The sequence below is a fragment of the Cynocephalus volans genome, chromosome 18, assembly GCF_027409185.1.
Source record: "Cynocephalus volans isolate mCynVol1 chromosome 18, mCynVol1.pri, whole genome shotgun sequence".
Taxonomy (NCBI): Eukaryota; Metazoa; Chordata; class Mammalia; order Dermoptera; family Cynocephalidae; genus Cynocephalus; species Cynocephalus volans.
The window spans coordinates 3,805,845-3,833,559 of record NC_084477.1 but is presented as its reverse complement, the minus strand read 5'-3'; the positions used below and the strand labels follow the sequence as shown (position 1 = coordinate 3,833,559).

The following is a 27,715-nucleotide window of genomic DNA, read 5'->3' as shown; positions in this document are numbered from 1 at the left end:
AGTCATAGCTCTTTTCTCAGGTCATTCTTAGAATAAATAAAATTACTTTCTATTATTACTTCTCAGGAATTTCCTCAATTCTGTAATAGGGAAAGTTAGTAGTTCATGGCTATTTCTCCAGAGAAGTGACAATTTTCAAATCTCATCTTGCTTTTATGTTTTTTGACACTCTGAATCTAAATGAAATTTGAATTACTTTACTCATTTTATAACAACACGTGAATAGTTTGTATTAGATGTTCTTTGGGTTGGAAGAGTAAGGAAGAGATAATTAACTTTTTATATGAGGTTAGGCAGGAGAAAACAGATGTAGGTAGAATGACACTGCTGATGACTTTTAGAAATTGAAAGATAGCATGAGGGCCTTGAGTGCCTGGTAACAGAAAGGGCAGCAAGGGCTTGAATAAAGTTTAGTGATTATCAAATTACAGCTTTGACCATGGCTACTTATCCCTCTGTTCTTCCCAAAAGTCAGATGGAAAGCATTGCCTTAGAGTAGCTGGGGAGGTTCAAGACCACTACCCCTTCTTTCTCTGGGTGACTTTCTTGAGGAATAGAAGAATTGATAGACTGGTTTCCCTCATCCTCTGAGACTGAAGAACTGGAGGCTATAGGACAAGCAAGAAATTTATAGGGTAACTTTTATAGGGTAACTTGTGTCAGTAGAAGCAAACAATTCATCCTCACTGAGATTCAGTTATTTGTTAATAACTAAAATGCATGTTTTCACAACAGAATGACTGACTGGAAGAGAAGCATACTTTACAACAGGCACTGAATATTTCCATCTCTATCTATATACAACAAATCATCATTACTGAAAAGACATTAAAACTTAGCAGAGGGTTAATTAACACAATATTTGCTCTGTTGTTTTCTTAATTCTCGTACTGTTGGAGTTGACAGAATGTTGTGTCACTTTGTTTGATGAACTCAGTTTGCTCAATAATTGTTTATTCATTGATCCGGGCATTTTGTCCTTGCAGCTCTCTGCCTGGTAGGCTTTTCTATCTTTGCAGGGCTGGCTCTTCACTCAAATACAATATACTTAGCTTGGTCACCTTATCTAAAAGAAGTAGCCTCTCTAACATTCTCTAAACATCTTGTTTAGTACCCCCATTGTGTTAACTATTATATAAAACTACCTGGTTTATTTGTTTATTTATCTGAATACAAATAGATATTGGTGGAAGTGAAGAGAGAGAAAAGTGGATGAACTCAAGATATAATTTTGAGGTAGCATGGCCAGGATCTGTTAGCAAATTGGGCATAGTAGATGCATGTGTTTGGGGAATGGGGCCAGAGTTCAGGAATCAAGAAAGACTTACAGGTTTATAGCTTGGATAACTGGTGGGTGATACCATTTACTGTGTATGAAAGACCCAGGTGGGGGTGCCAATTAAGATTAATCATTTAGGGTATAAGAATTTTGAGATGTGAGCACTGAGTTAGATAACTAAATAAAGATAGTAAGTATAGAGTTGGCTATGTGAATCTGGAGTCTAGGTTAGGAGTCTATGTGAATCTAGGAGGAGTCTAGGTTAAAAAAATAAGTTTGGTGTCATCAGTATACCAGCATAAAGATGGTATTGGAAACCATGGAAATCAACTCACCTAGGAAGAGAGGACTGATTGAGAAGACGGCTAAGAAAAAGAAAAGCACATGTAATTCAATACCATTTAAACAATATTTTGAAATGCACGAAACTACAAATTTATAGGAACACATGTAAGGCAAAGGGATACCAAAAAACACATTATAGTAGTTTTCTGGGAGTCTGAAAGAGGAAAGGGTGTAGGGGAACAGGAATAAAAAAGGAAATAAATATTTGAATAAAATAAGAATGGGCCTTATACTGCACAATGTCTCATAAAATTAGTGTAGTTCACTTAATCATCTCTACCTGAGGTCCCGCTTAAGTGTTTTTAAAAGGAAGAAAAAGGGAAGTCCATTTAGGACTGAGCCCTCCTTTATAAGTGAAGATCTGGCAAAGAGTAGTGTGAAGGAGTAGCTGGTGAAATAAAGTAGGGAGAGATGAAGAAAGAGATATTTCCAACATGAAGGTGTGTCAACAGTACTGGTGCTGTTGACAACATAGAAAACTGGCCATTGGATTTGTAATGTGGAGGTCATCGGTGAGCTTGACAAGAGCAATGTCAATGGAATGATGTGTGCTGAAGGCACACTGTAACGAGGAGTGAAGAGGTGACAATGGTGAGCAAATCTCTCCTAGAAATGGGGAGGTAGTTGAAGCAGATGTACAGTAAGGGAAGTTTTTATTTCTCTGCTTGTTTTAAACATGAAAGATAAGAGAGCAAGATTACAGTATTAGCTTATGCCATAGACCAATAAAGAAAAAAAATCTGATAAAGTAGAAAAAGGGTGGAAAGTTAAAGGGCCAAGGACCTCCAGAGGAGATGGAATCCAGTACATCCATAGAGGAATTGATCTTTTTCTTTCTTCTCTTGGGACATGGAGACAGAGGTGGGTTAACTTTTGCTGTTAATTTTAGTGTTTTGCAAAGTTTTTGTACATTCACATAGTGTGAGGAATCTAAAAGTTCTACAAGGCAACCAACATAAACAGTAATTGCCCTCTCTACCTCTCTGCTGTTTCTCTTTGCACAGGGGCATCATAAATTCAATCCCCAAGCTCTCCCCCAATCGTCTACATCTCTTCTCAATACATTCAAGGCATTAGATATTTTATGTTTACTGGGTTGTTTTTAAGTATTAAAAGAATTAATGGATTTAAAGTACTTTAAAAATTTCTGGAACACAATATGTGTTATAGGTGATTGTTAAAAGGGATTAAAATAGCCCATTTATAAAAGGCTATCAATTTGGATTTTAAACGATTAAACTGTGCAGTAGAAACAGGAGACATACTCAAAAGAAATATGAATTTAAAAAATAAAATAAGAAATATAGATCAAACAAATAATAACCAATATAAAACTGGTATACAAATATTAATATTTAAAAGGAGTTTAAAATAACAAGCAACAATAGTAATAAAGAGGGACATTACACAATGGAGAGAGATCTATGAAGAAATCATAAAGTTATGCTCACTATAGCATTCTGTGCAATAACAAAAAATGCCCATAATTAAGAAACCAGATAAATAAAATGTTTTATATTCATGTAATGGAATACAATTAAGTTAAAAAGATCCTGGCTATATCTCAAAAACAGAGTTCAGTTAACTTGTTTAATAGTTAAGTACTGAAATACTTAGCTACTAATAGCCTCCGGCTAGGTAGGCTGCTTAATTTAATAACGTTCCAATGTATTTATTGAAAAACATCCGCATATAAGCGTCCCCGTGTTGTTCAAGCGTTTGCTAAAACGTTAGCATTTCCTAGGAAATCATAGTTATTGTTAGCAAATGTTTATTTCTATTGTTTTCTGTCAAAAACAACAGAGCGATCATCTTTGAGTGGTGGGATGATGAATCTTTTAAAATTTTCAATATATTTATTTGCTGCGCTTTCCAAGATTTCTACATGGAAGATGTGATCTGGCAGAAATGAAAGAGGATTCAATAGAAAGAACAGGTAGTGAGTTCTTTGCACGTTAAATGAAAAACAGATACACGTGTTTTCCTGGGATATCCCCCCACCCAGGCACTGACTCGCCATGTTTTCCTGGGATATCCCCCACCCCAGCACAGACTCCCCAGCCCCCTCTCCCGCCTTCTGTCCTAGCCACCCGACACACAACCGGAACTCATTTCCCATAATCCCCTTCCACAAGTTTCCCATGAATCCGAGGGCTTCCAACCCGCGCACTGCTACAGCGAGAGAGTTGACCCGCTCCCTCCCTCCTTATTGGCCATTCACGATTGGTCCCGCCCCACCCGCTCGGTTCCGGACTGTTGATTGGATACAAGCGAAGGCCCGGTGGGCGGGACGGGCTCCGACAGCCGGCGTGGAGGCGTGGCTACGGCGCCCAGGGATTTTTACTCCGGTGCCTCAGCACCATGTACCGAGCACTCCGGCTCCTCGCGCGCTCGCGTCGCCTCGCGCGCCCTCCGGCCTCCGCTTCAGCCGCCGGCTTGGGCGGCGCGGCCGTACCTCCTTTCCGGGCCCCGAACGCAGCTCGAATGGTGAGCGCAGGCCGCCCGTACCCCGCTTCCCCCGCGGTGACCTTCAGCGCTCCGGCGTGCCGCCCGGGCGCCCGCGGGCTGGCGGGAGGGAGTCCCCGGACGCCTCGGCCCTGTGCCCTGAGCCCGCGCCGGCGTGGAGGGCCTCCCGGTCCCGGTGCCTCCTCCGGCGTGGGTTGGGGCTTCCGCCGCGGGGGACGCTGGGCAGGGTCCTGCCGGGCCTGCTCCCGGCCCCTCCACGGGGCTGCCCGGCCGGGCCCAGGCGGGACGTTTGGGGATAACAACCCTGACGGGCGCTCGCAGCTGCGCTCCTGCCCCAGCCCCGGGGACAGTGCCGGGTGGGAGGGCGGCGTGGGCAGAGGGCAGCTCCCGGGTGCCCTGGGCAGGGCCTCGCTGGCAGGACGCGGGCCGCGTGCGCGTCTGGTGTCTCTCCAGGGGGCTGTGGAAGGTGAACCTAAAAGATTGTGATTCTTATAAAATTGCGCATTCAGTGTGTTAGGCTGAGGATGGTTTTCCCCGCCACTGAAATTCATAAACATGGGCATGGTATTATAGCTGAATCGGGTTTTTTTTTTAGTTTTTATTTATTATAAGCATATTCATTTTTGCAAGCCGTGAATTTCCTTTTTTCCCCTGGCCCGCCCTGTCACTTGCCACCCCCTCCCCCCATCTCTAGCATCCTTAGGTTTGTTCTCTCCTTCTGAAAGCTCAGCATGTTGTTGTGCTCTTTTCTTTCTTTCCTTCCTTCCTTCTTTCCTAGCAGCCAGTTATGAGTGAGAACATGCGGCATTTCTGTTTCTTTGGCTTATTTCATTGCAGCTCTATGTGAATCGGTACTTGTTCATTCAAGACGGCTAAGGAACTTAAAGGTGCAAGTTCGGGTTTTGACATGCTTGCTTAAATAAGCCCTCTTGCTATTTGGTGTAGCCTTCGGTAATTCAGGCTTTAAAAAGCGTTAGATACATAACTACGTGTAGTTAGAAAAAGTTTGAGATATTAAGGATAGTTTAGGAAGAGTTACTATTCTGTACTCTTAACTGTGGTGTTCGTGAGGTCTGCAATCAGAGATGTGATTTCAAATTCTATTATTCAAAGTTGAGACTTGGGTCAAGGGTCGTTGCGTGCAGTTTCTGCATGCAGTAATTACAGCTGTTCACTCAGCAAGATCAAGCATGTAAAATACCATGTAGTGAGTGCCCACTTAATAAATGCTCCATCTAAGGCATTTCAAAGGGCCAAGACATTTTCTGAACTATAAATTTTCAGATAATTTGATGGCATCACTATGCAAAATCCAGACCGAACTCCTCACTAATAGTTTTAGTGCATTTTAGAACCTTAAAAAAAATTTTTTTTTTTTGTTTTTTTTTGTTTTTTGCTTGTTTAGTGTTTTGTATAGGGGAACAGAAGACTGGAGAAATTCTGAATCTGTCCCATTGGGGCAAATGTCAGAAAATAGCATTGACTCCCTCATAGTGTTGTAATGTTAGCTAAAATCAGAAGAGGGTAGTTTTTTGTTTTTTTTTTTTGTAGTTCTAAACACCTCTTTTGCCCTTTAACCTTCTCTTTCAGTTCCAAAATATCTGTTGATTTTGTTAAAAATTCTTTTTGCTGCTGTTAAAAATTTACATAGCCCTAGGTGCCCCGTTACCTTTTATTTAAAAGAACACATAAAATTTCATTTAGTAGAAAGATAGCACACTTATTGAATACCTTCTATGTACCTTGTAAATAAGATAGTCCTATCGGCATAGAGACTACTGGGGGAAATTAACTAAGCAAAGCAATTAAATAAACAAAAATATCACACATGAATAATTACAATGTGATAAATGCTACAGAGGAGAAAAAGTGCATTGAGAGTGAGAATATTCAACACGGAGACTAGCTGTGGTACTGCCTTGGTAACATGGTGGATAGGGAAGCCCTACATGTTCTAAAGTCACATTTTATTTCCTTAATGATTTTCAGGATGTCTGTAAGGTCTGGAAAGATAGATAGTATTTTTTTCTGCACTGCAATGCATTACTAGTAAGCCATTTATTATATATTTGCCTATTTTGAGACTTGGTCGTTACTCTGTATTTTAGGATCTGACAGACTTTTTCAGAAAGAAACTGAAAACCCAAAACAATGAAGTCAAATGTTGAATTTTTATTTCTTGAGCTAGTCTTTTTGTATGAGAAATGATTTGGATTTTCTTGAACACTGAAAAACATTTTACCTTTTCTTTAGAGAACACCATGGTTTAGTTAAATGGTTATCTTCCTTATGCATTTGCATTGAGATAATCTTACAAACCCTAGGCCTGTATTTTTTGGCTGACCTTCCAGGTTTAGACTAACATGTAAATTTTGAGACACCCCCCTCATCAGTTCCGGAGTTTCCTGGAGTTGGTGGCTGTTAACAGTACTTGGTGTTTGCAGTGCTTAATAGCAAGAATACTGCAGTGAACACTGTACACATTACCCACTTATTCACCAGGAGGATTCCCAGAAACCACTGAGAAATCGCACCTCTGTGCCTGCCCCATGCCTAGCTGGTTAAATTCTTAAAACCATGTTATTTATCCCTGACATGACAACTACCTTCTTGCTGAAATTCTGCTCTCTGAATTATAGGATATGAAGATGTGGTTTCCAAAAAGACTAGCCTTTTGTAATAATGGATTGTATTATATGAATTAAAACTTATTTATATTAAGAAATGCCATTCATCACTTCGTTTTTTTATCAAAAGCACTGATAATTTTCTCATTAATTTAGGTAAGCACTCCTGTTCTTACCCAAGCCACTGGGAAGAGGTAATGCACATTATAATGTGGGAAGGTTTTGAAAAGCACATGTGTTTTTCAGACCTGCGGTAGACTCTTAGTGGTTGGTAAAATCAATGTAGTGGGTACTGACCGGCATTGTCTTTTTTTTTTTTTTTTAAACAAAATAGAATAACAGAATAGAAAGTATGAGTACATTACGTATATTTCTGAAATTTTTGTTTTGGGTTTTTGTGCATAGGCATGTGTTTACGTGTATACTGAATCACAATATAAAGGTTTTATTCTTCTGTAGGTCACTGTAAAGAACATTTGAAGAAATTTGGCAGTTACCCTGTTCATCATTCCTCTATCTTTATATATGTGCTTATCCAACAGATGCCAGCCCCACATAGGCATAGCCTCCAGTGACTCCTACCATGTGTGTAACTGGATGGCAGAATACAAAATCACTCCACTGTTCTTGTTTTCTTATTCTGAACAAGTGCTTTCTTAAGTAGATCACATCCATCCTGCTGTTCCCTTCTGGGTCTCCTTCCATCTTTTAAAATGACATCTTACTTCAAATCATTGAAGCACGGTTAAAGAGTTCTCATACTCTGTGAAACAATCTGTATATCTATATGGGCTTTTATTGCACCAGTTTTGGGGGACACAACTCTCCCTTCCTGTTGTCCATTGGATTCGGCCCTCTGCCTTAGGTCTATTATGTGCAACCTTTTAGAGCATTTTACAGCATTGCTTTTGTTTCTGTCCTACAAATTTATGCAACCTATATATTTCCTGGGGTTAAATAAAGAGAAACTTTTTGGCGTTTTGGAATGTGTGTAATTAGCTAACTAAGCTGCTACAAACATTTGTTCTTGTATATTTGGGATTTTTTAAGGTTATTAATTAAGACAGGAAGTATATTTGACTTCTGTACTTTCTTAATGATTAATCAGTGTGTAATCCTAGGATTTGATTGAAACTTATTTCTTGATTTGAAATAAATTTTTTTTAATGTTTAAGCTGAAGAACATAACTAAAATTTGTTCATCTAGATCTTTCTAAGTAACTTTGAATGGATTCGAATTTTATTGTAGCAACCTATTATTTAGGGGACAACCTTATGGCTGTTTTATCATGAAATTTTAATATTTTGAGCACAAAAAGTGATGATGTAAATTTAAGAAATCAAGCCTGATTTCACAAACCTCTGGTGGAAGCCAGTCTCCCTTTGGAGCTGGCATCTTGTTGCTGTCTCATAACAAGGTGATGAAGAGAAGAACCTAGTATTCTTGGTGCCACTGGCATCATTGCTAATATTATTGGTCTAAAGTATATTTTAACGTACAAGAGTTTTTGCTTAGAATATCGAAAGCAAAGATTGCAATACAAATGTGCATTTGGTACATAAACCCCAGCCGCTTTTGGTTTACAGGGGAGACAAGTTTGTATATAGTGGTATTAGTGTAACGGAGCTCATTAGACAAAAATCTTAACTGCACATCTTCAGCTCCTTTTAATTTACAAGATCAGGGTACAACTCAGTGACTTGTCGACTGATCTGGAGTTACTGCCTCTGTTTCTTGGCTTTATGAGGTGGTGATAGAATAGTGAATCCAAATGCCTTTTGGGATCAGACAGACCAGAGTTTGAGTCTAGGCCCTTCCCTTTGCTCTCTGGATGATTTGCTAAGGTTATTTAATCTTTCCAAGCCCCAATGTCTCCTTTAAGGTGGGCATGGTAATAGTAAAATCTCCTAGGGTGGTTGTGAAAGTCAAATAAGGTAATACATAAAGAGTGTGCTATATAGCACTGTAAATGCCAGGGTATGATTTTTATTACAAGCAGCTTCTTATTGGCCTAGGCCAGTCTTCTTACATGTCTTTAGGCACAGGAAAAAAAAATGTACTTCATTGGTTATACTTCTATATTTCTACCTAGATACAATGGTATGTTTCTTTTCATGCAGCCAAAAAGGCTTTACACAAAGGGTTTTGTAACACTAGTCCTATGAGATAACTACAGATCACCTTGTTAGTAGACTGTTTACTAAAACAAAATTACTTGGCTCCGGATTTTTAGATCTTTTCAATCATCTGATCATGTTTAATCATAATTAATCATCATAATTAATGCAAGATGAACATATTAATGTTTTAAGTATTTCTCTGAAGTCTCCTTAACATAGAGTATTATGTGTAAATTCCAAATTTCTAGTGTTTTACAGGTCTTTTTTACAGTATTACAAAATATCTATTGAGCAGTTATTAATTTTCTTGTTAGTGTAAATTGATGTGCTTGGTAGAATCCTAGCGTCTCCCTAAAAGGGACTTTGGGTCAGTGAGTTCTTCTTCCAGGTGCTAGTTGACTTCAAGATGTAAACTCCCCAAATTATATGTAAGATTATGCACATGTGTTCATGTTCATTTTTCTAGACAGAGGATCCATAGCTTTCCTCAGATTCTCAAAGGGTTTCATCACCTGAAAAGGTTAAGAACTGACCTAGCCTATCTCCCCTTGTCTGTGCATTTACTTTAATTTGTAGATGAGAAAAGCTGACTCGCAGAAGGTGACACAACTGCTAAATGGTGGGTTGTCCGATGTAAAGCCTGGGCTGTTTGTATTGTACTATGCTATGTCTCATGCATAGTGATTGTAGACCACAGCTATTTTTAAAATATGTAATATTTACTAATTTCAAAGAATCATTTTTAGACCATTTCAAAAGAGTCCAGTAAAATAAACATTAACCCAAGTACTTTGAATTAGCCAAATCTTGATCAATAATAGGCATACTCCTGAAATGGAAAAGATTACTATTTGTGCTTCAAAGACTTTCTTTGTATTTATCATCCTTGTAGTATATGAATTCTGTAATCTGTCTTTACATCTGCATTAATGCATTTGTATGACAAAAACTTGTCAAGGAAAGAGCTAAAGGCAGGAAGTAGCTTGAGAATCAAAACGGAATTTTTTTGTCATTGTGATAGTTATTAAGGATTCTTTCCCCTTACAGCTGATAAGATAGTATTGCTTGTGATATTTGGTTTCTTTTCAAGCTGTAATAATGTCTTATTGTTGTCTTTAGGCAAGCCAAAATTCCTTCCGGATAGAATATGATACCTTTGGTGAACTCAAGGTCCCAAATGATAAGTATTATGGAGCCCAGACCGTGAGATCTACAATGAACTTTAAGATTGGAGGTGTGACAGAACGCATGCCAGTAAGTAGCTTTTGTGGAAATGTTGGCTTATTGTAGAGACTAGGCTATATTCAAATGAGTGACTTTACTTTACAAATAAATATTTTACAGAGTTAAAATATAAAGTTTTTAAAGAACTGGCTTCATGAGTGTTAAATAAGATGATCCCTTTAAAATGTCAAAGACCTTGAAGTTTTAGCATGCTATTATTTTGAGCTGTGGATTGAATATTTTACATTTTTATTTGATAGAACTAAGTGATTATCTTTTAATCCTTGCTGGATAATTAATAGATTTTTGTTAGGATTTAATAGCTTGTAAACATTATTTCAGTACTCAAATTTTTTTTTTAAGTAATTTAAAACTGGGATTTTTTTTTTAATATCACACTTTCTATCTTGGTTTCAGTTTCCAAAAAAGTGTATAGTATACAAATAGATCAAAGTATTACTCTTTACCATGTTTGGCATATAATAAATAATATATAAGTATTTGTTCAATGCCACATGAATGATTTAATGAGATTAGAAAACTTTCTACCACATTTCATTAAATCTAAGATGCCATCAATTAGAAGATGCACCGATATGTACCACCAAGAGAGAAAAAGGCTACCAGTTAAAGTTGTGACCTGTCATTGCTTATAAGATGCATCTTGATTTCAGAGATGTTAAAGTATGAAAAGAATTGATGAAAAACATTACACGTCCTACTGGAGCCCAGCTGGAGTATGAATCAGTCAGTTCAGGAATGCAGGATAGGCTAGTGAGCCTAGGAGTAGCCAGGCTTCAACCGGTGAGATATTGTTTAACAGTTATCTTCTCATATACTTTTTATCCTAAAGCGTTTTAACTTCCATACTTTAACTAACTCCTAAGCCTTCAAGACTGTATCTCGACAGGTTTATAGAATTTTCCAGCAGGCAGCTGAATCTTTGAAGAAAATCTCTGCCATTGCCCCCTGCAGTCTGCTTGGTGGGGACATAAACACAGGGTCTGACTACCCGGTTGGGTGACAAAGGGTAGCAACTGATCCTAAAATATAATTCACTTTCTGGGATTAAGAGGTCAGCCCCAGCCCATATTGGTGGGCATGAGCGTGGCTCATGTTTTGATAGTCTTCCTTCAACCAGCAAGTTGTGTGGTTCTGGGGGTGCGTGGTTGCTGCTGCTGCTGCTGCTCCAGAGACAAGACAGCCATTTGGATTATATGTCTGTGAAAGGTGGACACCAGGGCATAAATTCTGTCACATTTGACTTCATCTTGATTAATTTCCTGAACTTAATTAAATATAAAACAGACCGTATGTACCTTGAACTGAGTAGTATGATTGAATTAAGCCCAACCTTTTGTACCTGAGGTCCAAAGGAAAAAAAAACCAAAAAAGATTACAAACTTGTAACGTGAGTAAATTAAGAATAATGTGACCTTTCTTTTCTCCCTAGTGATGCATTTTGCCATTTTATTGGTGTTCTGTGAAGCTCTCTGCTGTGGCCCTTTTCCGTTTTTATGGGTCCATAAACACTGGGGTCAGTCACTCCATTTAGATGGCCAGTGTTGACTGGCATTGGGTTATGACATGGGTAGGAGGACTTCAGCCCACCAGCACGTTTCTTCCTGTAGAAATGTAAATCCATCATTTGTTTTCCTGTTTAAAGATTTTAACTTTCTAATCCTGTGCACAAGTTGTCTCCATTTCATTTGAGTAAAACAGTTAGAATGTTTTAATTTTAGTTACTTCAAATTCAAAATAAAAATTTTCCTTTTTTTTTCCTTTTTTTTTTCTGTTTGCCCCTCAGCTTGTCACTCTGGTCCAGGTTTATGTGTTTAATGTGGCTTACCCGTGACTCTTCTCTGTTTTATTTCACTTCAATTCCCCTTCGAGGACTATAGCTTCTCATATAAATTCATTGCTCCCTTTCTCCCTTCCCCTTCTCCCTTCTGCTCTCTGCCCATTCAAACCTGGTGTGGGATCTAAACCACGTGTACTGTTAACTTTGACAAGAACTCATAATTCACTTGTCTTACAATAACCAGGTTATCATTTCATTGAAGTCTCATCAAAAGTTATTCAGTTTATCCCTTCAAGGTTTGGTGAGATGATTTGGGGTAGAAAATGAAAAGATCTGAGACTAACTGGATTTGAAAATATGGTTATGTATATTCGAACCTATCAGCTTTAAGTCTGGAGAACCCTGGGTTTAAACAAAGAAAATTTTTCTGAGAGAAATTTCCAGTGACTTATTGACTGTCAAGGCTTCACTAACTGATTAGAACATACTGTTTTTTGGCTTTGGGTGAAATGATACCCATTCAGTAATTAGTTAATTCATACTGATTGGCAGTTAAATGTATCATTCATTGATTTTTTTCTTTTTAAGAAAAGAAGGAAAAAAATATAATGCAACATGGGATCCAGTGAGGGAAAATAATAGCTTTTGCTGGTAAAGTGATTGAGTACCTTTTTAAAAAATATATGGTATATGAAATAAACATATATACTGTACAGTATACTTATATTAAAAAAAGGATGAATAGTGCATCGTATATGTATAAATGTGTGTATGTACATGTATGTGTGAGACATACACACGTTTTGTTTGGTTCCCTAAACAAATAGATAATGTGGTAATGGTGATTCTTGGTTCATTATGTACCCATCTATAATCTTTCTGTATATCCTAAGCATTTTAGGTTGTAGTGTTACTTAAGTTATTGTTTTAGGTACAGTTTTTATATCTGCATAAAATAATAAACTTTCATTCTTAACTAAAATTGCAAATTTGAGATATTTTTCTGATTAATTTTAGATCCCAGTTATTAAAGCTTTTGGCATCTTGAAGCGAGCAGCTGCTGAAGTGAACCAGGATTATGGTCTTGACGTGAAGATTGCTAATGCAATAATGAAGGCAGCAGATGAGGTAGGAGGGGACGAGTGTGTTTACGTAATAGCATTATGTCATCCACTGGATGACGATCAGCTCTGGCAGGAGCAAAGGGACACTGAATTCTTGAGTTAATGAGTTTCAGCATAGAGTAGCAGCATTATTATTTGGTGAGATACTAATACGATGTTAAAATATTGTGATAAAATTTCTGGATGATTTTACACCTTTTGTTTTTAAACCTCTTGACTTTCCGTGTTAATTTATATAATTTTAACAAATTTTTGAAAAGATAATGTTTGCACTTTATCTTTGATTTCTTATTTTATGTATAAATGATTCTTTGTAAAACTAGTTGATAATGCATATCAAGAATGTAATTTTGGGCTGGCCCCGTGGCGCACTCGAGAGAGTGCAGCGCTTGGGAGCGCAGCGGCGCTCCCACCGCGGGTTCGGATCCTATATAGGAATGGCCGGTGCGCTCACTGGCTGAGCGCGGTTCGGACGACACCAAGCCAAGGGTTGCGATCCCCTTACCGGTCACAAAAAGACAAAAAAAAAAAAAAAAAAAAAAGAATATAATTTTACTAATCCGCTAATAACATTGTCTTAAAGAAGTAATCAGAGATAACAGTTTAAAAACTGTATACATAGTGTTGTTCATTACAGTACTGTTTATAATAATAAAAACAAATTAGACTGTTAGACATAACAGCTGCTTATATAAGTTATAGCTGTATCGTGAATGGTAGAAAATTAGTTTTTTAAAGATTGGCATAAAACTCAGCCTAGCCTATGAAAAGTAGGAAAATTTGCAAAAATGTATGCGTTTTATGACCCTAATTTTGTTTAGGAAAAAAATGAATAAAAAAATGTGTGTTTTTTCATATATACGTATAAATACACATACACACACACACACACAATGAATTAAAAAATGTGTGTTTCTTCATATATACATATAAATACACACACACGTTGCATGAAATAGAGTCTGGAAGGAGACGTCAGGAGTCATTATTTCTGAGAGGGAGAACTATAGTGATTATTGTACTTTTCTCAGTTCTCACAATGTTCTACGTTGCTCACCTATTATTTTTATATAACGAAAAAAGTTTTATGTTATTTTTAAAATTTAAATTACTTTATTGAAGTGCAATAAATTGCACATATTTAAAATGTACAATTTTTTCAGTTGTAACATATGTGTCAACCCATGAAACCCTCACCACAATCAAGATAACAAACATTTCCATCACATCCAGTGAACCAGTTGTTTAAGGTAATAAATTTCTCAAGTGCGTTTTGATTTTTTAAGCTAAAATCATTCCAGAAGGTGAAGTTAAACACTCACTCTTTTAGAAAGCTTACAATCCAGAAACTAGCACATAAGCTAAAAGTATAAAAATATGATCAAAATAGGGGCAAATCTGGGTGGGCAGTGTTTGTTTCTACATTTGGCAATTGCTACTTATTGGACATCTGTGTGATGAAGTAGCTACTAGTGAACTCACATTTTCAAGTCACTGATTTGTTATCCTGCTGACTCTGGTGGTAACATCTGTCGGATATTCCTGCTGAGTATCAACAATAAATGTGTCTGAAGACTTAACGTATCTGCCAGCTTTAACAGGTGGCCCTCTGTTAGAGGAGGCAGTTGGAGAGAAATAAGAAAGATAGCTTTAATCCTGTTTTCATTTGAAACCAGTGAATTGTCAACACCATTCCAAATAGATAGTATTTCACTTTTTAAAGTATCAGTGGCTGAAACAAGTGCTGCTGTAGAAGCTTAGATTTGTGGGACAACTGCATTCAAACTCTGTGGCACAATCAGCAAGTCCTTTAGCATATGAAAACAATGAACATCTTTTTTTTTTCTTTTTTTTTTTTTTGGATGGATGGCTGGTAGGGGGATCTGAACCTGTGACCCTGGCATTACAAGGCTGAGCTCTAACCAACTGAGCTAACCTGCCAGCCAAAAACAATGAACATCTTTAAAATAGTTCTATAAATGGAGCTTACTTAATGATAGTTGATTAAAATAGCTAAAAAATTATTTTTTATTTTAAAAGTATTTTAAACATTTTTTTCTGCAGGTAGCTGAAGGTAAATTAAATGATCATTTTCCTCTCGTGATATGGCAGACTGGATCAGGAACCCAGACAAATATGAATGTAAATGAAGTTATTAGCAATAGAGCAATTGAACTTTTGGGAGGTGAACTTGGCAGCAAGAAACCTGTACATCCCAATGATCATGTTAATAAAAGCCAGGTCAGTATATGATGTCTTCTTTTTTTTCTTTTCAACTGAAAAGCATATCTGAGATTTTTCTTGTAAAACAGGCATTTGCTTTTTGACAAGGAGAGTTCGTTCCTTTTATATTCTTTAATGGAGGAGACATTATTTTTCTTGTTTCTTTTAGGAATTTCAGCTTTATGTCTCAAACTTTACAAAAATCACTCTTCAGAAACCTGAATTTAGTATATATGTATTTTTTTGTTGTTGGCTAAAAACTATTTTGAAGTAAGGTTTAGATTTATAAAAGAACTGCAAAGATAATTCAAAGAATTCCTGTATTCCCTTCACTCAGCTTCCCTTAATGTTAACGTCTTACTTAACCATGGTACATTTATCGAAATTAAGAAATTAACGTGGGTACAATACTCTTAACTAAACAACAGGCTTTTTTACAATTTCCCCAATTTTTCCACCAATGACCTTTTTCAGGATCCAGTCCAGGCTACACATTACATTTAGTTACCTGACCCCTTAGATTCTTCCAGTCTGTGGCAGTTTCTTGGTCTTTTGTCTTTTGTTACTGTCTCAGTCCCTTGGGACGTTCTGGAATCTAGGAAGTTCAAGGTCAAGACACTGGTAGATTCAGTGTCTGGTGAGAACCTGCTTTCTGGTTCAAAGATGGCCATCTTTTCGCTGTGTCCTCACGTGGTGGGAGGGACAAGGGAGCTCTCTGGGGTCTCCATCTAATATAATATATAATCCCATTCCCAAGGGCTCTGCCCCCATGACCTAATCACCACACAAAGCCTCCACTTCCTAATACCGTCACCTTGAAGGTTAGGAATCCAGCATATGAATTTGGGGAGATACAAACATTCATACCATAGTAGTGACCTTGACACTTTTGAAAGTAGTGGGCAAATATTTTGTAGACTGTCCCTCAATTCTGGTATGTCTGATCTTTTCTCATGATTAAATTGAGACGGAATTGTTGGGAAGACTATCACAGGAGTGAAGGGTCCTTCTCATTACATCATACCAGGGGTACATGAAACCAACGCAACTCATTACTGCTGATGTTAGCCTTAACCACTGGTTAAGGTGGTATTTGCCAGGTTTCTCCACCATGAAGTTACTATTTTTTCTCTTCCAAAACCCTATTTGTTAGAAATGGGTCACTAAGTCCTGCCTGCATTCCAGGCATTACACTTGAGCTTCAGTTTCTGGAGGGAAGACTATCAAAAAATTTTGGACATATGTTAAAATCACCATAGTAGTTAATAGAGATACTTTGAAGCAATGCAGATTTCCTCTTTCTTTTTAAACTTTTGCCCACTGATTTCCACATTCATTACTAGATCCTGCCTGCAGCAGTTACTACTATGGTGTTTTAATAGTGATTTTCAATTTTCCTTATTCCTTCTATACTTATTAATTGAACTTTTTCTGTAAGGAAGATTTGTCCTCCCTCCCCCACTTATTTATGTATTCAGTCATTTCTGTATATCAGTGTGGATTCATGATTATTTCTTTTATTCTTTGGGTTATATTCCAGTACTTTTGTTATTGTTGCTCAAATTGTTTCAGCTTTGAGAACCCTGTCTGGTTGGCTCTTGTGTCCTTTAGACATGCCACCAGCCTTTTTTATTTCTTTTAAAGCGTGTCCTTACTTTCTGGCACTGTTAGATGCCCCGGGCTTATCATCTTGTATTTTCCCTGCCCTAGCCCTAGAAGCAGCCATTTTTCAAGAAACACCTGGAGAATCTTAACAGTAAATGACATTTAGAAACCAAGATCTAGGTGCAATTTAATATATTTTTAAGTATTAAAGGGGAAGTTTATTCATGGAAGTTCATTGTATAAAGGGATTTTTCAAACCCCTTACAAAGAGAAATATGAATTTATCTTTTAAGTATACTGAAATCTGAAATTTGCTTCAGAAAAATGGTGTGTGGTAGGGTGGGGGAGTGGGGTGGAATTATAGATGAAACAAGCTTGGCTGATGTTCATAATTATTTGAATTTAGGTGATAGGGACATGAGTGATCATTGTGTCATTCATTTTCCCTTTGTAAGGGGTTTGATATTTTCCATAATAAACAGTTAACAGTATACAACTAATGAATGTATCTTTTTAAATCACATCATAGTTTTTTGTTTGTTTGTTTGTTTGTTTGGTGGCTGGTGGGCACAGGATCTGAACCCTTGACCTTCGTGTAATCAACACTGTGCTCTAACCAACTGAGATAAAAGGCCAGCCTGTAAATAATATCATACTTTAAAAGTACAGGGTCAGTAGTTGAGGAAAGAACACTGAATGTACACTACCTGGTCAGGTCTCAGTTTTGCCATTTCCTAAATATTTTGGCAAGTTACATAATCTCTGAGAGCTTGACTTCCCTTCCTATTTTTATTTTATTTTATTTTTTTCAGTGGCTGGCCAGTATGGGGATCTTTCCTATTTTTAAAGTGGTGACCTACCTCACAGAATTTTCCTAAAGTTTAGTAAATAAAGAAGTGTTTATGGAAGACTGTATGTATTGTATAATTGTAAGATATGTTATTATTGCCATCTTCAAATGCAGTTGTTAAATGTACTTCTCTGTGTTTTACTCATTTATTAGCAAGTACGTATGATATGTATTATACAATATATATATATATATATATATAATACATTCAGTATATTTGGTGTAAGTAATACAGGCCTGAGTATGTTACATCTAGGAAACCAATTTGCTGCTTTTTTGATCCTGAGTGACCTACGACTTGCCACTTATACACATAATTCAGTAGTACATATGCTGAGTTTTGAGGAGTCATTTAGTGAGTTTTTGAGTTGACACATTTAAGTGTGTTTTTGTTGCCTATGATTTAACATCTTACATTTCTTCTGAAAAATTTCCAACAGAGCTCCAATGATACTTTTCCCACAGCAATGCACATTGCTGCTGCAGTGGAAGTTCATGAAGTTCTGTTACCAGGGCTGCAGAAGCTGCACGATGCTCTGGATGCAAAATCCAAAGAGTTTGCACAGATCATCAAAATTGGGCGAACTCACACTCAGGATGCTGTTCCGCTAACTCTTGGGCAGGTATGGGAGTCTGACTAATTTTGTTCAGTTTAGGGATTGGTACAAATGGTTAGTGTATCACCCTCAAAATTTCACTGCTTTCAAAAGCCAAGTTTATAACAATTAAGTTCAATGATGGAGATCGTTCTGTATCAGCCAATTAGTATTTCTTTTATTGACATCCACTTAAGAGACGAGCAGAGAGTACTGGCTATGAGCCAGACTTGGCGTCAGACTACTCAGGTTTAGATTTTAGCTTGGCTGTGTACAAGCTCAGAAAACTGAATAGTTTTTGAAAATGGGGAAAGTAATATCTCTTTCATAGGATAGTGGCAAGGTTGTAGTAAGCTGACTCATGTAGAGCTCTTAGAACCATCCCGGGCACATGGTGAGCACCCGTCCCTGTTAGCTGTCATTGCTGTCATCTTGTTGATCTCGTTCATTATCATGATTTCTTCATTTGTCTCTTTTACTCTAAATTAGCAGATTCTTTAAAATTTAATCGCAAAGTGATTAAACAAGGCAAAGCTTACTCTTGAAGGTGGTTTTGACCATATGCAGAAAAGGTATTACTTTCTTCTCTAAGAGCACAGAAAGTATTTTTGTGTTGCTTTATCAGTACCTAAAAGAGTAGCATGCACTGCAAAGGAAAAGTGAGGAAGTGCAAGGAACAATGTCTCAGCCAACATTCTAGTTTGGGAGGTAGGACATACACAAATTATGTGTCTAGAGATATATGCCAAGTTTCAAATGACAGTTATCAAATTATATTTTATAGAAATTGAGGTGGGGATGAGAGTTCAGAGTTTGGCTGCTTCTTACTTGGATATATTCTCGTTTGTGATTTTGTATAGAAGATAGCAACACTGGAGAAAGTGTGATCATTTTGCTTAATTTCATTGTGGAAGGAATGAGGAAAACTCAAAAGTAATTAATTGAAATACAAGTGATGGGACTACATTGAATCCACCAGATTAAGTTGCCTCTTAAGGTCGTGTCTCTTACTTTGCATCACTGGTTTTAGTACCATGCATAATTTCTAAGGAAAAAAAGTATACGTGTTTGAAACTTTTGAGTATCCCTCTGGTTTTTGATTTCTTTTTCCTTTTTTTGGTGTGTCCCATGTTGAAAATCACTGCCCTAAAGTCCATTTGGGCCATGACTCAGCCACCAATATAAAGTCATCATTCCACTTATTACTACAGATAATTATATTTTTCTGTTTGCCTTTATCAGAAGAATTTATACTTGCCTTTACTGGAATTATCTTTTGAGTTTGTGCATTTTTCCCTAATCAAAATATATTTCATAAGTGAATCCAGCTGGGGGTATGTATGTGTGTGTGTATACATGTATGTATATAGGATGTTATATCAGATGGATCAGGTCTACTTGAAAGGAGTTATATGTTTTGAAGTATTTTCTTTAGAACAGTAGGAAATCCTGTGAGTGGTGAGTGAATGTGAAGGCGAAGGACATTACCATACGCTACTCTAGACTTTATGAACACTACACTTAGCCTATACTAAATTTATAAAACACTGAAGTAATTGCATTATGACAGCGATAGGAATTTTTTAACTCCTTTATGATCTTATGGGACCACCATCATATATGCGGTCAGTCATTGGCTGAAACGTTGTGATGCGGTGCGTGACTGCAGCATAAATACCACTTGAGTAGCTTGCAGTTTTGTATTCTGTAACGTTCTTTCTAAAACTTCTATGTAATGCAGTTACAGTAACTTGTAAGCCATCAGGAATTTATTTATTTTCACCTAATTTTCTTCTTTTTAGGAATTTAGTGGTTATGTTCAACAAGTGAAATATGCGATGGCGAGAATAAAAGCTGCCATGCCAAGAATCTACGAACTTGCAGCTGGAGGCACTGCCGTTGGCACTGGTTTAAATACAAGAATTGGCTTTGCGGAAAAAGTTGCTGCAAAAGTGGCTGCACTCACAGGTTAGTGATCACAGGAATTACTACTCATTTTCATTATACTAGTCCATTAGTGTAATGCATACTATGCTGTTTCATCATACTAGAAAATGTGTATTTTCTAGGTGTTTCTGCCTTGATTCTTCTGAATTTAACATGTGTTTTATGTCTGTTTCAGAAGTTGTAATGTTAATCCTTTTGCTTTTTCAAAGTTTTCCCTATATGAGTTCATGCATCATGCAGTTCCACTGTTAATTTTGTTTACTATCTGGTTGTATTCAATTATTTCCCTTTAAAGCCGTTTTGAATAGCAGTTTTCAAAGTAGGTAGAACTGATTGTTGAGAAAGTCATTTGAATAGTAAATAAGTTGTAGACAGGCTTAATTACTTTTTTTTTCCCTATGTCGTACTGTGATATTTCTTTGAATCATTAACCTTTTTGAATCCTGTCTTTCCTTTAGTAGAGGGAATACTATACCCTGTATAACAATAGCTATTGTAAAAGCCAGGTTGTCATCTCCAGAAAACTCTTATTAAGGTGCAGATGTAACCAAAGGGTTAGGGTAGAGATTTTATATAGTGCACATTATGGCTTACTAGCTGATTTGTTTTTTAATCAAATTTTAATAGGAAAGAACTGTACTTTTAGGATTTAGAATATGCAGGTCTTTAAAATTTTGAACATGGGAGAGACTGACTGAGAACATCTAATCCCTTTTAGCTCCTTATTCTCACAGGGGATCTTGTGAGCCCCTGGCTACAGGAGATAATGGAACAGAGTTAAATGGGCAAAGAAATTTGAAAAATTGTGCAGGAAAGGAGTGTGGAATACAGCAGAGTGACTTTCACCTACTTTTCATCTTTACTCAAGAGTACAATATATTTATTGTACTTGTTATTTTATCCTTTAAATGTGCTAGGGCTACATTCTTCCTACTCGTTCAGGGCTTCCTTCCTAAAGAAATGTAGCATTTTTTTCCTGGAGTAAAATATTTGTTCTGTTCTGATTTTGCTTTTTATATCCCAGAACTTTCTGTTTAACTTGCCAGTAGTAGAAAACTGTTGAATTTTACCTGTTCACTCACATAGTTTATTTTTTCATTTCTTCAGGCTTGCCTTTTGTTACTGCTCCAAATAAATTTGAAGCTCTGGCTGCTCATGATGCTCTGGTTGAGCTCAGTGGAGCCATGAACACGACCGCTTGCAGTCTGATGAAGATCGCAAATGATATTCGTTTTCTGGGTTCTGGTCCTCGGTCAGGTCTGGGAGAGCTGATCTTGCCTGAAAATGAACCAGGAAGCAGCATCATGCCAGGTAATCACAGAGCTAGTAAGTGTTGGGGCTGGAACTTACCTGGGTCCCAGGCATTCTCAGTTACAGAGGTGTCTCTGTTTAATGTGGAGGTAGTGGGTGAACACACAGTGACACTGAAGGAGTCCCTCATGAGTTGACTTCAGTCTGGAGGCATATCAGGAGCAAACTGAAGGGATCTGCCTCTTTAACACTTTACTGGGGACAGAGGAGGAAGGTAGAGAATACATGCTAATCAGATTAGCAGATAAGAAATTTGAGATAGCAGTATATCTGATGACAGAATTGAGATTGGTAAAAGCCTCTGTAGGTTGGACTAAAATTGACAAGATAACTTTTAATAGTGAGAAAGAAAGGCCTGACTATAGATTCTTTTAAATCCAAGCATGTGTAGAATGAGAAGAGATTGGGTATTAAAGTACTTCATGTTGAAAAATGACGTAAGGGTTGAGTTGATTGCAAATCCAAGGTAATTACCAAAAAAAAAAAAAAAAAAAAAAAAAGGACATGGAGAGTCACAGATAAAGGAAATAAATCTTCCCAGTTTGTTACCCTGTACTGGTCAGAGGAATCTAGGATGTTTGATTCAAACTTCAGCGTGTCAGAGGAGTATTACCAGTGTGGTAAGGTCCCAGAGGCTCATATGATGAACAGGAAAATTCCAGCTTAATGTCAGCTTCCTCTGAGAATCCTCGCAAGTGTTGGTGAGGTGTGTCTCTTTTATAAATGTCCCATAGCAGCCTGCGCTCTGTGTTTACCCCTTCTTTGTGGTGATTACCTGCTTTCATCCTTGCCTACATGTCCTGCGAGGTCAGGGCCACTCTTATTTACCATTATAGGGCATCTTTCTTATTCACCATTGTTTATTCAGAGCCTGGCTTCATGAATATTTATAAAATGAATGAAAGCCTTGAAGGTGGAGGACTATGTTTAACGTTTAACGTATAGTTGTGGCTACTCACTAGCCATTGAGTGGGCCATGGTGTGTGGCTCCCCATCCCCCTTTCCTCGGTTGGTCGGTTGGTTGGTTTCATTCAATCAGCTCTGATGGTCGGGCCTCGCTTCATTGTATATCTTCTTTATTTAATGAACCCGTGAGCGCATTTGATGTGGATTCTGTCCCTGGTGGTTTTCTTGAAGGCAAGGTGAACCCTACTCAGTGTGAAGCGATGACCATGGTTGCAGCCCAAGTCATGGGCAATCATGTCGCTGTGACTGTTGGAGGAAGCAATGGACATTTCGAGTTGAATGTTTTCAAGCCAATGATGGTAAGGTTTAAATTTTATTTTTAATGTTTTTTGACTGAAGATTGATTCTCTTGGTTTTTGTCTTTCGTGGGTTTCTAGAGATTCCATGTTAGGTAGTTGGATGACATTAAGTACCAACTGGAAGTCAAGCATTCATTAATGTAAGAGGAATAACCTTGGATTTTAGGAATTAGATGACTTTTAGCTCCAGTGATTTGATGATTTGCTTTTTTTTAATAGGAAGAAAAATATTGGAAGTAGGGTTTAGGTTTCTTCTTTGTCCCTTACCAGCAAAATAAGTTTGTCTCCTCAGTTTAAAAACAAAATAAGTCTCCTCCACAACGCTGTCTCCTTCTCCTGCTGCTGCTTTTTTCTTCCTTCAAATTCAGTCTTCTCGAAAGAATAACCCGTATTCACTTTCATTTATACTAAGTGACTGCAGTCCAGCTTCAGCACCTCCACTTGTGCATGAGTTGTTCTCCCAGTCATTTGTGACCTTCAATCCAGTAGACGTCCCATGGTCCTTCTCCTACTGCACCTGGTGTTGACTGCCCCTCCTCGAAGCACTCTCCATCCCTGGTTTCATCCGCACTTCTCCCCAGTTCTCTTCCTGTCCCCTCACAGGCTTCCTTGCATCAGTCTGACCCCTTCCACGTACCTTGAAAACATTACTGTGTCCACCGACACTGTTCTTTTTCCTGCATCTACAAAGATGGAACGAGATGGTGTCATCGATCATCCAGTTTCCGCAGCTCCAGATAGTGGACCTGTCGACATCGTTTAGAGTCCTTCATTTGTGTGTAAAGTGTTATATTTAAAATACATCAGAGGCTTATTTCCTGTTGGTATGTGGTGTAAAGTCTAATTTTAATTTGATAAGAATATGCAAATAACAGATATTGAGGATATTCATTCAGTGTGTTCACCAGATATTTATTGAGTACTCTTCTGTATCAGGCACTGTACTGGGTGCTAGGGATAGAGTCATGAGCAAGACATATTTTTTTGCCTCGTGAATGTTCAGTGGTAAATGAAAAGATTGGCCAAAGCAGAATTCAGACCTGTAAACTTTTACTTCGAGGTCAGATTCCAAACAACACCAGCTTCCTGGCCATATATAGGTGTATAATAAACAATTCTTGTTAATTTTTCAATCTATTTTTTTGTCTTTAATAGAAAATAAATCAAGATAATCAACACTTGCCTTACAATAACGTCATTAGTATCAAACCTTAAAGTTTTGTGCCTTCTGTTATAGTCTGTTGTTGGAGATATAGTTTTTAGACCCTGGGGTTTTAGACCAAAGGATATTGGGGTATGTATGGATATATCTTAATGCATATTTGAAATGTTACCAAAAAGGGAAGAATGCTAAAACAAACTAATTGATTTTATACTGTCTTTAAACATTGTGTGAAAAGTTAAAGTGACCATAGAATATTTGTTTTATTAAATATGAGAATTGTGGTGATCATTAAGAACTGGGAAGTCCAGGCTTTACTGGTTGCCACGAACATGCTGAACTTTGTAAGCTCTGCACTTTCTCTTCTCTCTTCTGCATGGAAGATGCCTTTTCCTCGTCTGGCTGCGAAGTCCTGTCCATCAAAGTACCCCACCAGTTTCTACTATGGGAATTAATTTCTCTTTCTGTGTGATCTCTAGCACTTCATACCTCTATTTTAAATATTTACTGTGGGCTATCTTGTATTTTAGTTACTTGTTTTTGTCTTTTTTTTTTTTATCCTTTTAGATATCTGTACCCTCAAATGTTTATTTCTTTTACATTTGTTTTCTTGGGTGTAGTGCCTTAGAATTTGGAGAAGTGCTGTATGTTTATTGATTTACATATTCACTCTGAACCAGTGAATGATATATGTTATTGTATGTAAAAAGTTAGGCTTAGTAATCTCTCTCTCTCACACACACAGATTAAAAATGTGTTACACTCGGCCAGGCTGCTGGGGGATGCTTCAGTTTCCTTCACAGAAAACTGCGTGGTGGGAATCCAGGCCAACACAGAAAGGATCAACAAGCTGATGCACGAGTCTCTGATGCTGGTGACAGCTCTTAATCCTCATATAGGTAGGCGCTTAAGGAATAATAATGTCATTTTGAATACAAAATGAAACTGAGAAATCTTTAAGAGAGCACGAGATCAATGTTTGTAGACAGCAAAAACTTTTGGCTATTATTTCAATAAAATCTCTTAAAATATTTGAAATTGTGTTGAAAGATACCATATGATACTTCACAAAGTTCATGGAAGGATTCGTATTATCTTTTAATTCTGTTTTTCCACAAATTTTTTGAAGTACCCTTGTCTATATTTATAACTTTTATGATGTCATAGTTCTTTCAAAAATTTGATCCATTATGCTTCATTTTATGAGAAATGTATTCAGAAGTAAGTGTTTAAACTTATTCTAATCTTAATGGGATTTATGCAGACTTTTGGGGAAGGTTAGTTATAAGACCCTCAATCGGTAATGTCACTAGGTGGCACTGGCTGATTAGCAACATGGAATGAACTCTACTTTCTCTAGATGCTCTACAATACTTTGATTTTTTTTAAAAAATCCAATTCAGAAATAGTAAGTTACCAATTAAAAGAAAAGAAAAAAGGTTATGTATTTATTGCTTATAGGGGAAGGTAGGAAAATGAAAATATTTTGTCTCTGACCACACTTTTGTATTGCAAGCCTTTTCCAGAATTGTATTTCATTACTTAGAATGAAACCTGGAGACTTGGACTGTAGACTGACCTTAGTGATCCCCATTAAATAGACTGTTTTGACTTTTATGTTTTGAGGCCTTCTTTGTATTGTGTTATGTACAGTGTTTTAAAAGCCTTTTCCCCCTTATCCTTTCTGCTGAGCCGAACATATTCTTTGATTTTCTGTTTTAGAACGAGTTATGATGTAGTCATTTGGCATGATATGGTTACTGTTCTGAAAGTCTTACTTCTATAATCCTGAATTTTCAAGGCAGATCTTATATGCTTGGCTTTACATCAAGCTATAATTTCAGTTTGATAGAGTTAGAGCTCATTTGACTGCTTGTAGCTTTCAGCCCAATATGATGTCTGTCTTATAGTGTAGTATTGAGATTGGTAATGGTATTTTGAGTCATTTAAAATTATCGTACCATGAGCATTCAACTAAGAATATACACAGAGGAACCCAAAGGCTCGTGTGAGCTCATGTGAAATGTCTGTTCGTGTCTTTACTTTAGAATGTGTTGCCAAAACTTTTAAATTAGAGTTGTCCCCCAAAGCTGAATGATTGGTAAATCTTTCTTAGAATCAATTTAACGTGAAATGAAAAGACTTACCAGAGGACATACCAGGGTCAGATGGGCAAACACCACCATACTAGCCGACTGAGCATGAGCCTTACAACCTCCAGATCGCGCGTTCTCTCTGTGCTCGTTGTGTAACAGGCTGATGGTTAATAGTGTCTCATGGCACTTGAGAACCGGCAGTGGTGAGCATCAGGCTTAGACTTTACAGTCATTATTCACATAAAAATGCAGACTATATGTTGACCCCAAGAATTTAGCATGAGAGTTCTTTCTCAAAGCTACTCTGATCAGTAAATGCCCTTTTCCGTGTGTTTAGCATTCACAAATTCAGATTAAGTAATAAAATTATGCCCATAATTTGTTTTATAGATGGTTAATAATTGCATGCTGCTGCTTTTTTGCTGGGTGATTGTACTGCTTCAGCAGCCTCCTTCTCTTTGGTCATATTCCTCTCATCTTGTTTCTTGTTTTTTTATTGTTTTGACCCTTATTTGTTTCATTTCATTTTTGCTTTTGCCTTGTGACTTCCTTTTTACGTGAAGTCAGGACAACCTACAGAACTGCCCTGCCCTTTTATTAATTGAAAAAGTGAATAACTCTGAAGTAGGCAGTGTACCTGTGATCTTTTGTCCAAGTATATGTTTCTGCTAAAACTTCCCAAGCTGTGTCCTTCCACTGTCTGGGATGAGGCCAGGGATAGAAGCCATTGCAGCGGAGCCCGAGTAGGGAAGAGCCATTGGAGGCAGTTCTGGGGGCGCGTCTCTCCTGGAGCCCTGCTGCTCCTGCCACACTGCGGGAGGCCTCTCTTCTCTCAGCTCTCAGCACCGGGCACCACAGTCACCAGCATGCAGTACTAGATTTTCTCCACGACTAGAGCATTTAGTGTGTTAATGCTTCCTCAGAAAGATCATTGTTTCTGGTTAAACATTTTGTTCAAAAAATATACTCAGATGTATATTTTTACATCTCTGAGCTATATGTATATATATATATTTTCCTCCCATGAAAATATCTGAGTTAGTGGGCAATTCCAACTTAGGAACAAATCTGTTGCAAAAAGTGAGGTATGTTTAAGTTTGTATTGTCGGCCCTCCATATCTGTGGGTTCTGTGTCCACGGATTCCACCAAACACAGATCAAAAGTATTTAAAAAAAACAAAAAAAAAACAATAAAAAGTAACAGCACAACAATAAATAAAAAATTAAAATTAAAAAATACTATATAAAAACTGTTTACATTGTATTAGGTATTATAAGTAATCAAGAGATGATTTAAAATAGATAGGAGGATGGGCATAGGTGACGTGCAAATACTGTGCCATTTTATACAAGGGACTGAGCATCCATGGATCTTGGTATCTGCACGAGTCCTGGAACCAATCCCCACTTATACCAGGGAACGATGCTTTAGAAAACCACATTTCACTACTAACTTCTATGTCATCTTTTCATTTTTTTCTTCAGGGTATGACAAGGCAGCAAAGATTGCTAAGACAGCACACAAAAATGGATCAACCTTAAAAGAAACTGCTATTGAACTTGGCTATCTCACTGCAGAGCAGTTTGATGAGTGGGTAAAACCTAAGGACATGCTGGGCCCAAAGTGATTTAAATAAATTTATAATAAAAACAAACATGTATTTAAAAAAAAA

The 27,715-nt window shown here is 37.4% G+C and overlaps 1 protein-coding gene across 1 annotated transcript; it reads left to right on the top strand.

Annotated features, from left to right (window-relative positions):
- Positions 1 to 3,945: 3,945 nt before the first annotated feature.
- Positions 3,946 to 27,715, top strand: FH (fumarate hydratase). Its single transcript, XM_063082781.1, has 10 exons — positions 3,946 to 4,111; positions 9,958 to 10,092; positions 12,881 to 12,991; positions 15,052 to 15,228; positions 18,106 to 18,288; positions 20,064 to 20,229; positions 21,316 to 21,519; positions 22,657 to 22,784; positions 24,692 to 24,845; positions 27,528 to 27,715. Exons 1-10 carry the CDS (start codon positions 3,986 to 3,988, stop codon positions 27,668 to 27,670), a joined length of 1,527 nt encoding a protein of 508 aa, XP_062938851.1. The 5' UTR covers positions 3,946 to 3,985; the 3' UTR covers positions 27,671 to 27,715.